The following is a 12,029-nucleotide window of genomic DNA, read 5'->3' as shown; positions in this document are numbered from 1 at the left end:
CTGGTGGGTGATCAAAGGTGGCCATCTCCACGACCACTCCTCATTCTACACTACGGAAACTCATGCTCCAGTCAGGTCGGGTGTTTGGGACCAGCTGGGCTCCCAGAAATTCACCTCAGCCCCATTCTGAGCAGGCCGATGGCCTGGGCAGTCCGAGGTGCCAGGCTTTGGCTCAGTGATGTTGCTGCCTGCTGATGCCACAGGTGCGCTCGTTATGGGGACAGAAGTGTTGTGGCCACTCCAGGAAGCACCGAGCCTTCTGCAGAAAGATGAGTGGTCTGGCCTTTCCCCCTCCCACGTGGAACTGCCTAGAATGAGGTTTTTTATTTAGAGGAAGTCTAATAACAAATACAAAAAAGTAAAACACGTTAAAAACTTTATTGAAGTATCACACATCTAAGTCTGCATCAATTTGATACATTGCCGCTCTTTGAGGAACACATTAGTCGCACGATTTGCTGACACTAATCATCGACTCGCTCCAGAGCTGTTTGCGCCCACAGTGGGCCACCTAGGCCTGTCGCCTTCTCCCTGCCTGAGCCTCTGCAGCGCGCTCTGCCTTGCGCCACTGTGGCACAATGCCTGGGGCCAGGGTCGCCCTGCCTCGGGACAGTGGTGGGCGAGGCATCTCCCTTCTCTGTGGGCTGAATCCAGAGAACCATTCCCTGCGAAATCTGGTCCAGGAAGTGACTATTCTCTTAGTTCTACTTCCCCCTAGCCTGAGTGGCTAATTCTGGATTTCTGAACAAAATTAACCCCAGCTGTTACAGAGTATTCCAGAACCTCCAGTCTGCACTTGGTTATTACCATTATTCTGAATGGAAGTGGGAGGAGTTGGGAGGACTCCTGGACTGGAATGGGCCAGGCCAAGCGCTTGCTTCTCTGTCCCCAAGGCCTGGTGGAGACTGCATGGCCCCTGTCAAGTGTGGGGACGGAAGCAGCCAGGGGATGTGAACACAATGCTGGGGGAACAAAAGCAGTGACTAAAAACATCCACGGAGAATAAGGTGACACGGCCTTTTCCCGTCACCGTCTGATGATCGGGCAGCATGAGGCACAGTGCCCCGAAGTAAGGGGAGGGGAGGGAACATGACAACAGCCACGAGTCCCCATCCTGAGATCCACTTGGCTGCTGCCGCCATCTGTGGTTTTAACACTTCTGAAGACACTGGGAATGAGTGAGGGGTCTCCAAACCAAGGAAAATGTCCAATAGAAAAATAAAGATAGAAAATACATGCTAATTTAATGGCAAACTTATTTTGACACTATAATGGTAACTGACTTGGAGTTAAGGGCCACCCTTTCTCCATGAGAGCGTAAGCGCCAGGGCCTGCTTGGATGGGGACGGTGCCCTTGTCACCAGGCGGCTGGGCTGGGCCATCAGTGCTGCAGCAGGAAGTTGGTGGCCACATTGAGGTCATTATTTGAAGCTCGCAGGGCTTCCAATGCATCTCCTCTGGAAAATCCCATCTCCATGAGCCGGGCAACCTGTGGACAGAGGAAGCGGGAATGTGAGGGGCTGAAACTTGCCACTTAGCCTCCAACCCAGGCTTCACATTGAGTTTTGTGGGAAAGGTCGAAACTGCTAAAAACTGAAACTAATTTCCATTTCAACGTGAATGCTCGTGTTGAAAAAAAAAAAATAGATGCAAAGTTTTCAGTGCTTGCTGTATGTGGCCCGTAAACATGCGTTTTCTCATGTAACCCCCATTTTGCACAGAAGAGGGGGTCCTGGGCCATGTGGCTGTTGGGGCCAGGCCTCGAGAGCAGGTCAGCATCAACTGCTGGAGCTCATCACTGCCACACCCCTGTGCATCCCATCTGGAAGCGGAGGGAAAACTGAGGATACTCGGAGTCCACACGTACACACACAACTGCACTGAGGAGGTTTCACTCTCGATGCTGCTGGCTCGGGGACCTGATGTGCTGTCACCTGGCAAGCACACTGCCTTCTCAGCAGCAGGTGTGTGTAAAGGGCAGAGGCAACTGACACAGCTGAGGATGGAGGTACCCCAAGCCACCAGGGTGAGGAGGCACCAAGCCTGTGTAGGCCACAAATCCTGGTTCTGCAAATAGGGCTATTTCTTGCACTTTTGTGTACAGGAAATGGTCAATGTAGAAACAGGCAGTGTTTCTAGAATTTATCCACAACCTCTTCTCCCAATGAAGAGTGGATGATAAGAAACCGGTCGCCTGGGCTAGCTATAAGAATACACTTTTTTGACTTGCATTAAAATATACTTTTATTTTTTTTTTTGTCTTTTTGAGACGGTCTCTCTATGCAGTTCAGGCTGGCCTTGAGCTCACTTTGTAGCCCAGGCTGGTCTCGAATTCAAAACAATCCTCCCACCTCAGCCTCCCAAGTGCTGGGATTACAGGCGTAAGCCACCACGCCTGGCGAAAAATATACATTTCTAACAATATAAACAGCTGGGCAGGATGGCACATGGCTGTAATCCCAGCACTCGGGAGGCTGAGGCAGTAGGACTGTTGTGAGTTCAAGACCAGTCTGGGCTACAAAATGAGTTAAGGCCAGCCTAAATTGCAGAGCGAGACTCAAGTCTCAAAACAAAACAAAACAACTCATTTATATATATATATATATATATATATATATATATATATATATATGCATGCCAAAAAGATACTCTCATAAGTGGTGAGACTGTCAGAGACTGTCAGTGACAGATGCATGAAAGAGGCTTTGTGAACTGACCTCGAGACTTGTTTTAAAAAGTCTTCTTTGATGGAAAGAAATTACCCAGTAGTATGTGTGGAAAGAGAACGGGTCCAATGCTGCCTGTCCAACCTGCTCAGGGGACTCTGGTGTGGCATGGTGGGGGAGGGGCCAGCCAAGGACAAGGCCTCTGAGATGGGTGGGGCCTGAGATGGGTGGGGCCTCTAGGTCTGCAAGGCCCCTGAGCTCATGGCCTCAGCAAGGAGATGCTGGGGGGAGGTGATCTCAAGCAAACCTCAGTCCTCTCTTCCCTTAGAGAGCCTTAAGATAGGATTAGGGAGGAAACACAGACACAGGCCACTTCTCAGAAGCTGGAGTTGTAGCTGGTGTGTTTTCAAACAGAAAGTACCATTCATCTAACTGGGTCCTGAACCAAGGCTGAGCCAAGACCAGGATTTAAAAATGCAGCAGAAGCAAAGGTGTCCCTGCCCACAGCCTCCACTCTGGGCCACACAGATGCTGTGGGGGGTATTTCCCACTGTGGGGGTGGAATGAAGACTCCCACAGTGCTCCACAAAGACCAGCTGTGCTGATCCCCCAGAGCCAGAGTGAGGGGTGCCTCCAATCAGGGCTCACTGGAGCAGACTCCCAGGTTCGAAGGAGGGCAGAGAGAGCATAGGCATCCTCCAGCCTCATTTCCTTCTCTGGCAGGACTTCCCTTTCCCAGGTGTCAGCTGTGGCGGAAGACGCTGCCTTCACTGCCCGGCAGCTGCAGGGTGGAGTCCGCGAGGATCCATGTGCCCCACTCTTCCTCACCGGGGCTCCCAGTCTGCACTTTGCCCTCCGAAGTAGCAGGAGGAAGCCTCCTCTCCTCCTCTGTGAAGCTGGCTGAGGGGGCCAGTCATGCTCCTGCCGGATGGATTCTTAGCCACCGCCTGTGGCTCCCACTGTGTGCTGTGCTATCTCTCTGCCCCCTTGCTTCTGCCTGCTCACTGCTCTTCACCTGTCAGATCTCAGTGCTCCAGCTCACTTCCCCAGCATAGAAGCCCTCCAGGCCCATTGGGCCCTGCCTGGCTGAGCCTGTGTTGTGGAGCAACTGCCAGCTTTTGAGGATAAGGGCCCTGGTTGCTTTGGTTCATTCCAGAGCTCCGGGCCCCAGCACTTCCAGCCCAGGCCCTCTTTTCTGAGCTCTCATGGATGCATCACTTCAAGACACGGTGCCCAGAATTGAGCATAAAGCCACGGCTTCAAAGGCTGGGGGGTGAGACGGCCACCAGCCTACGACTGTGGTCTTGCTTTGATGACTATAGTGCAGGCATGTCCTGGTGGCAGGGATGCTTTGGTATGTGTGCATGTGTAGGAGTGCATGCATGTGTGCAAGAAGGCTCTAGTGCGGGAGGTTGAACAGCATTGGTGTGGCCATGGCACCAGGGCCTGCCAGACCCGCAAGAATTTTCACTGGAAATATTCTCAGGCCGAGACTCTCTAGGCCTATGTCGAAACCTATGTCACCCTGTGCCTACTGCCTACTTTCTAGCTAACCAAAATGAATTATGTTCAGTTTTAGTTTTGTTATCTGTTAAGGTAATCATTTCCCTCTAACTCACATCACCTCCAAATTTGCTCTCAAACCTAAACTCCATTCAGGTCCTGAAGTATCAGACCAGATCAAAGACAGGGCCCACAGCTCCCCGTGAGTAATGAACATTTCCAACCAGTTTCAAACCCCCTTCGGATTATTGCTACTTTCCACTCTGCAGCCTAGCAAAATATCTCTTAAGGTAATGAGATGTTGTCACACATCCTCGTGACATCCGGTGTCAGTCGTATTAGTATGATGTTCTCAGACCACGATGGTATTTTTGACATTCACAAGTCGCCATGTGCTAAATCTGATTTAGGCTCTGCCAGATGCCACACACTGATTTTGCTCTTCAGAATCTAATGGCCCTTTTCTCGGGCATTCCCAAGGTGGGTGTCACTCCCATCCTTTCGGTACTTGTCAGTCTAAGTGGGGCGTGGGGCTGTGGACTTGTGCTGAATGCAAGGCGTAGGAGAGAAAACCCTCCCTGAGGCAGGCAGGTTATTTCTGCCCAGGACAGGAATGACAGTGATTCTCCCCAGGGAAGGAGCCTTCTCTCTCGGCTGGTCAGGGGCTGGGTGGCCCCACCTGTTTCTGCTTCTCATCTGTGAACATGGAGAGCCTGCCAACTGTGAAAAGCTTGGACTGGATCCTTTTACTATTTGTCTCTGTTACCTGTAGCCCTTCATGCTCAGCAGGAGACTGGCTCTTTCTCTGCCCTTGGCCAGCAGGAATAAAAGTCTATTTGCTGTCCACTGGCAGCAGTTTTGAGGTTTGTGAGTCATGATTTGTAATCTGGAGGTGACAGAGCAGGAGCCCAGGTCAGCAGGAGGGGCAGCAGGGAGTGCTCAGTCTCCCTCCACTGACGAGTGTAGTCTGGAATCCAGAAGATGCTGATGGTGGGCTGGCAGCGCGGGGCCAAGTGTGGCCCCTGGGGTCTGGAGTGGCCAGACTGTATCCAGTCATGTGGGGGATTTGAGAGTGAAAGCTTTCTCTGCATGCATGAAGTTCTGAGCTTGTTCCCTCTCAGACACAGTCACCCATGAGCACTGCTGGTTTGGTAACAAGCCTGGCTCTTCACAGGGGCTTGGTGAGGGGTGGGAGACGGGCTGGAGCTTCAGGCTCTGAGGTCGGCCACTAAGCACTTCCGTCAGAGCTGGCTTCGGACTGATGTGAGACTGAAGAGCTTTCCAGGGTGACTGACCTGGTGTATTCACCGGATAGGTAAAGTTACAAAGGAGAAGCCACGCTAGCACAGTTCTGGAGAATGAGCAGTTACAGTACGTTACACAGTCTGTCAGCTTCCCCTTGTGTTCCGCACTACAGCTGGCTACTTAAGAGTGTGGCTTGGGCGCAGGTCTATGGGTAATGAGCAACAAGGGCAGGGCAGAGAGGGACAGAATGGTGGGGCTGACAGAGCTCACTGACTGCTCCCCACTTATGCTTTTGGGGTTCAGTCTCTGGAAGAAAGCAGCAATGACTGCTATAGACCTTGAGCCGGCCTGCTAGTGCTGGTGTGTGTCATCCCTGTCTCTCCTGAGAAAGGCTCCCACAGCCCGAGGACCAGCTTCTGGGAGCCTATGGCCAATGGGGACAAAACTGAGGGCCCTCAGTGCCCCTGTAGTCAGGTGAGAAAGCTACAGACAGCCAGGGGCTCACACTTCCTGAAGCCAGAAACACAGAAGAGGACAGGACAGCTGGGGAAGGGGTGATATTCAGGCTGAAGTGCAGGACAGATAGGGGCCCCACAGTGGGAGACCAGTGCCCAGGTACTGGCCTGCTGTGACCTCAGCTAGGGGACTAGTGCTCTGGCTCTGTTCTCAAAGTCTGGGGACAAGATGGGTATGTATGGAGGCCTAGAACAGGCACCTGACAGGCGCGCAAACCCAGGTTACCTCTTATGATTATTACCTGTGAGAAAAGGGACCTGGCCAGGAGTGTGGAAATCTCTCTCTCAACCTCTTGGGACTCAGCCTGGGGACTTGGACAGTGTGACAGCCCCTCCTTGTTTTGCTCCCCACTCTGCCTTTAACTTGATTCCACATCCCAGGCTTTACACCCTGTGGTGGTTAAGAGCTGACATGTTGCTTGCAATGATCTCCTAAGGTGTGCGTGTGCACACATAGACACACACACACACACACACACACCCTCTGTAGCACGGTGCATGTTACGGATTAAAAACTGGTGGTCAGCTGGGTTACATCAGCATGGTGCTGAGTGTAGATATCCCACCTGAGGAAAGTTGCCAGCATAAACAGAGATGTGGAGAAGATGAGCGGGGCATTGTGGGTTCTCCTAAGTGTTGTTATTTGGCACCACTGGTTCTCCTGGAGGAGCCTGTCAGGGCTAGCTTCCCCAGTGTGAATTCAGCCATTATCACTGAGGAGCTTGGGACCTTGTCACTGGTTCACCTTGGGAGACCTTTGGTCCTTATGTTGAGCACTGCTTCCTGGCTTCAGAGGGGAAGATGTATGCTGTTTAACTCCAGGCTTGTAATGCTGGCTTCCTGATATGTACTCGACTGTTTTTACCATCAGAGGAGCTCAGCACCTCATTATCGCTGAGGATAGCTGTGGTACTTTTCAGGGTGGCTGTGTATTTTTCAGGGCAGCCCTGATCCTTATTTTGAGCATCACTTCTTGGCTCCAGTGTAGAACCCTCAATCTACTGGCACAGATCCTTCACCCCACTGGCTAAGACTTTCTGGCATCCACCACTGACCTTTGAGCGTTCCCAGCACAGACTGGCATGAGTCCTCATCCGGGTGCTACACTTCCAGTTGGACTCACGGGAGGCACTATCATGGGCTCCAGGTCTTCAGCTGGACTCAGGCAGGACATTGCTGTGGGATCTAGACTCTTGGCTGAATATTATGGGTCTTCAGTGTTGTGGACAGATTTCCTGCACTTTCTTGTATTTAACTCCAGGGGACCATCAGAAAATATAAATTCTGTGTCATGTACATAATTGATCTCCTTGAAACCCCTGACAACAGACAGTGTTCTTTCTAAAACAGGAACATAAATTTCAAAGAAAAAAGCCTACATTATTCTAGTGACTCTTGGGAATGCTTTATAAAGTCTAGCTAATGCTCAACTCCCACGATGGTGTTTACTGATATCAGCTTGCTTCTCTCCCCATCTAAAGCACATAACTGAGCACTCACACACACTATGTTCTGAATGAACTGGTTTTTTCTGCAGGCTGTTTTCTGTCTTCAGCTATGTGGTGAGAACCATCAGTCTTACCATGCGAACCTTTGCTGATTACATCCAACTCCACTGAATAATCACTGATCTGACACAAACACAACACAGAAAGTGGAAACGAAGTTGTCACAAGGTGGGATGAAGAACTGTGATGTCCTGAGGCCTGCATGTGGTGGTCATAGAGAGTGGGCCACTTGAGGGGTGCCTGGTGTCTGGGTCTCCGGCAGGTGGATCCCCATGCCCCACTGTAGGGCTGTGTCCACCTCCTGTGTTCCCAAGGAAGAGCCTGCCACGCACAGTCTCAACGCTGGCTAGAGAAGCACTGGACATGAGAGTGAGCAGGCTTCATGGTGGCAGAGCTCTAAGGACTTGCCAGGCTGCTGGCCAAAGGCAAAATGGGAAAGCTGAGAACAGCACCCCTCACACACAGGCTGGGACAGAGATATTCTGAGACAAATCGGAGCTGACAGCAAGGCCCTGCACGCTGTTCATCCTGATCAGCAGTGGCCTCTGGGGTTGACAGCTGTCTGTCAGGGACACTTACGACCCCCAGCCCTGGGAGTCTTCTGCAGAGCCTTTCTTCCAACCCTCACTTTCAGGCTCAGAGCACATAGCGTCCCTTCCTCCTGCTCAGGTATCACACAAGTTTCTGTCTAGAGTCCTCACCACGAGACATCGGATCACAGGGCAGTTTGGCTTCTAGCCCCCAAATGCAAACCGTCCTCTTCTCTAGCTTTGTTCAGAAACCAGCTGTCTTTGGTTAATTTCCAGGCATAGCACCCTTGTTCTGGCTTCTTCACGTATTTGTTCATGGACTCTGAAGTTCCTCAAATGTAAATTCACACGCCTGTGATTCCCAGAAGTGAGGGGCAGAGATGATTCACTGGACATCGGGGTCAGGCAAGCCCCTGTCTCCTCTGGGGGTAGAAGATGCATCTGTGAAAGCATCCAGGCCTTCTCTGTCACTGCGTTTCGTCACTGACCCTCACCACAGGCGCCGGCAGAACCCACAGTCCCTGTGACACAGCCTGCGGCCGGCTGATCCAGGTGGGGGATGCAGACAGCATAGACGTTGTCAGAGCACACTGTCACTGTCAGCTGACAATGTTCCCACAAGGATGAGATGGCACACGCAGTTTCCCTTAACGGGCCTGGGGCGTAGGTGCGGTTCAGGGGACGGTGGAGTGCCCATGGCGCAGGCACGGGGGCACTGGCTTCCCCCCTCAGCATCAGGAGACCAAGCTGGGCTGGAGACACAGCCCAGCCGTGGGGCACCCACATATATGCGCAAGGTCTGGCCTTGGTCCCCTGTGTGACAGGAGGAGAAAACGTAAAGCAATAAAACCTTCAAACAGACACATCCACACAGAGCCAGGACAAAATCTATAGAGGTGGAGATAAAATCTGTACCAGTTTTGTTTTTAAGTTAAAAAAAAAAAAAAAAAAGCCTTCTGTAACTGGGATTCCTCCTGCAATCTCAGGGCAATTTTTCCTACAGAAAACCAGCGACACCATACTTCGCTTTTACTCCTCTGCCACAAGTAAAACTGGGAAACTGGGACATTCGTGCCAGGGAGATTCAACCAGCTCCCGCAGCAACTCCTCTGCTTGGTTTGCTGAAGACAGACTGTGGTTTTCTTCAACTTCCCTTTAGCTAAGGGTGTCAAAAACAAATGGTGTTGGGGTTCTTACTTCCCAAACTGACACTTGCAGAAAGTGGTGTCTACCTGACGTTGGCCTCCACCTGACCCCCAGGCCACACGCACACCCATGGGGATAAGCAGGGGACACCTCCACGTCATTACAACCAGCATCGGTTAGCTGCCCCCCTGCCGCCCTTGCAAGGTCCCGTGGGGCAATTCGGGTCTTCCTTCCTTCCTCGTCTGACCTCTCTGTTCTGAGAACGGTGGATCCCCTTTCTCGCCCTCCAGGCTGAGTCAACAAATGGTCCTGGTAACTTGGCACTCCTGATCTACCTTGGGGTGCCCAGCAGCCTCTCTTCTGTGCCCCCTGCTGCTGTACGCAGTTGGTCCTCAGTGAAAGCTAGGCCAGTGCTGTGTAGACAGATTTTCAAGTACCTGGCAGGATGGGCACACCATCCAAGTTGGGCTAATTCTCTGACTGGGGCCAACATTTCACTGTAACAAATCTACCTTGTGTGACCTGACAGAAAACATGTTTCTAACAGCCCAGCATTAGGGAAGGGAAGGACTGACACCTCTGCCTGCCAACACAGCCGGGATACCTGTGCACTGGGTGACCAGATACCATGCAAGGCACTGACCGATAACCCGCTCCCTCAGACATAAACACTCAGCAGAAGCCCAGGGCACACCTCAAGACAAGTGAGTATCAGCCAGGGCTCTGCCTCCACAGGGGAATCTTCTGGAGATTAGGTGGGTTTCTGAGACTCTCAGAGGAGGCTGGGATTGAGAGACTTGGATTCTCTAACGCTAAATATACTTGGCTGATATATCAGCTGAGAATGGAAGCGTTTTGTGGGCTTAAAAGCCATTCTCCTTTTGTTGGACTAAAGGAACCCATGTCACCTGTCCCATGTTATAAATGTGTTGTTACTGCACCGGGTGTTAACACAGCTTGACTAGGCCAGGGTCTCCCAGGCACCCAAGTGCACTGTGCAGCCTGGGAAGGGGGGGAGACAACATCTGTGGTTATGTTTGACCCGCCATCTCCTCCTTGTCTAGTCCTTCCCCAGGGGACCCGGATGAGGTCCTTTCCTGTAGAGAGGCCACACTGACTCCGTTTTGTCCTGGACACATCCAGTCAGCAATGTTGTAGGAAAAGTGCAGGCCTCGAAACATCACCCCCACCCCAAGGTAAAAACATGAGGTCCTGTAAGGTCAAGAATTAAACAAGTTATATAATCTGAGCATACACAATTTGAGTTCCTTTGTTCTTTAGCTCAATAAAAGCTACCTGCTTAGGCTGGCTGGGCGGCAGCCATTTTGCTGACCCTTGGTGTGTGCGACCCTTTATTTTCCCTTTGCTTGCAAAAGTCCAACACTTTCCTATTTCAAATCCAGCCACAGGTCTTAGTGCTGGCACCTAGCGCCTCAGGCTTCCAGGCCTATTTGTTCCTCTTCCCACCCATTTCCTGCCCAAGCAGGGCCAGCCCTGCTGGCCCCTTGTGACTGCCCATGTCTCCCAACTCTTCCCATGGTCTCTTCCTCACTCTCTTTTGACGCATCAGTTTTGAATTCATCCTCGTCACCTCCCCTTCTGCCACTCTCCAGGACATTTTGGTGCTCCCACACCATCCGCTTTGCTTTAGACCTGGCACTTCTTGCGCTCACTCCCTATTTTACAGCCACTGTGTGGGCTTCCACGTCTCCACCAGACATCCAAGGGCCTGGGTTCTCACGTTCCTCCCAGGTGTTCACAGGAAGAAGGCTGGGGAGGACATGCTGTCCTTGGTGTCCTGGGGTTGCTTTTGCCAGCAAGACTGTCTGTGTGCCAGGTCGGGTGTGGCTCAGCTCTCTTCAGCTGCCCTACCTGCCTCCCGGGAACCATGTTTTAGGCCCTTTCAAAAGGGCAGAAATGGCATCTCCAAGGAGCGGTAATGAGCAGAGGGGCCACAGGTTGACTCACTGACAAATAGGAGTGAATTTTAAAGAACGAAAAATATAGAATCTTAAAAAATAGCAAAGTAGAAAAAGTGGCAAATGTCTACAGCCACATAAACTATGGAGTTATTAAAAGATGTGCACTCTTTAGAACTTTCTGTTTGCAAAATCGATGGCCTACTAGGCTTTCTTCAAACACTCACTAAAATTCCTGAAGTGTATCTCTGTATCTGAAAAAGCTAAGGAAACACTTACATTTTCCTGGGTTTAGAAAATTCCTAAGTTTCTTTAACACCTAAAATTGCATGACTTTGAGCTGGGGATGTAGCTCAGTGGTACAGTGCTTTGTTAGCATGGGAAAGGCCTTAGGTTTTATTCCCAGTACTACAAAACGAAACAAAATATGGCTCTGATACTTAAAGAAAATATAAGCACGTTGAGCTGAAAAATTAAGGATAAGAAGTTAATGAAAGCTAACTTGATACGTTAACGATAGTATTTCATTTGTAACTAAGAGATCATACATTAGGTATGACTTTTCTAAACTTCACTGTAAACATCTCAAAAGCAAGAATCTATCTTTTATAATCTCTGTAGCACCTGCCACAAGAAATGCCAACAGTGCATATAAATAATGCCTGTGAGAACCCTGTACCTCTACTACAATGGCTGGTAACTGTCATTTTCAGGATAACTGAGAACCACAAAAAATGAGATTTAGAATCAGTGAATAAGAAAGTGTCTGTTGAAAACAACCTCTTTTGAAGGTTATGTCCTCTCACAAAACAGAGCAAGAAAGAAGCGAATACCACTTTAAACCGATACTGACAACACTTTAACCTCACTGCTGTCATCCTGCGAGGATCAAGGCAAAATGATTCATTTGTAAAAAACCCCTGAAGACTTCAATCACATTCATTCTCCTTGGTTGCCCTTTCTGACACTTTTTTTTTTCCAAAGTGCCCAAACCAAG

The 12,029-nt window shown here is 50.6% G+C and overlaps 1 protein-coding gene across 1 annotated transcript in view; it reads right to left on the bottom strand.

Moving 5' to 3' along the window:
• Nucleotides 1-359: 359 nt before the first annotated feature.
• Ubac2 (UBA domain containing 2) overlaps nt 360-12,029 on the bottom strand; it is a 161,496-nt gene continuing 149,826 nt past the window's right edge. Inside the window, exon 9 of the mRNA XM_003477525.5 lies at nt 360-1,489. Coding sequence (XP_003477573.2) covers nt 1,382-1,489 — 108 coding nt within the window. The 3' untranslated portion in view covers nt 360-1,381. The remainder of the gene's footprint in view (nt 1,490-12,029) is intronic.

Source organism: Cavia porcellus, unplaced genomic scaffold (genome assembly GCF_034190915.1).
Source record: "Cavia porcellus strain 051 isolate PalLab524CR breed Dunkin Hartley unplaced genomic scaffold, mCavPor4.1 scaffold_4, whole genome shotgun sequence".
NCBI classification, from domain to species: Eukaryota; Metazoa; Chordata; class Mammalia; order Rodentia; family Caviidae; genus Cavia; species Cavia porcellus.
Note: the sequence above shows the minus strand (reverse complement) of the source record. Positions and strands in the feature narration are given on the sequence as shown.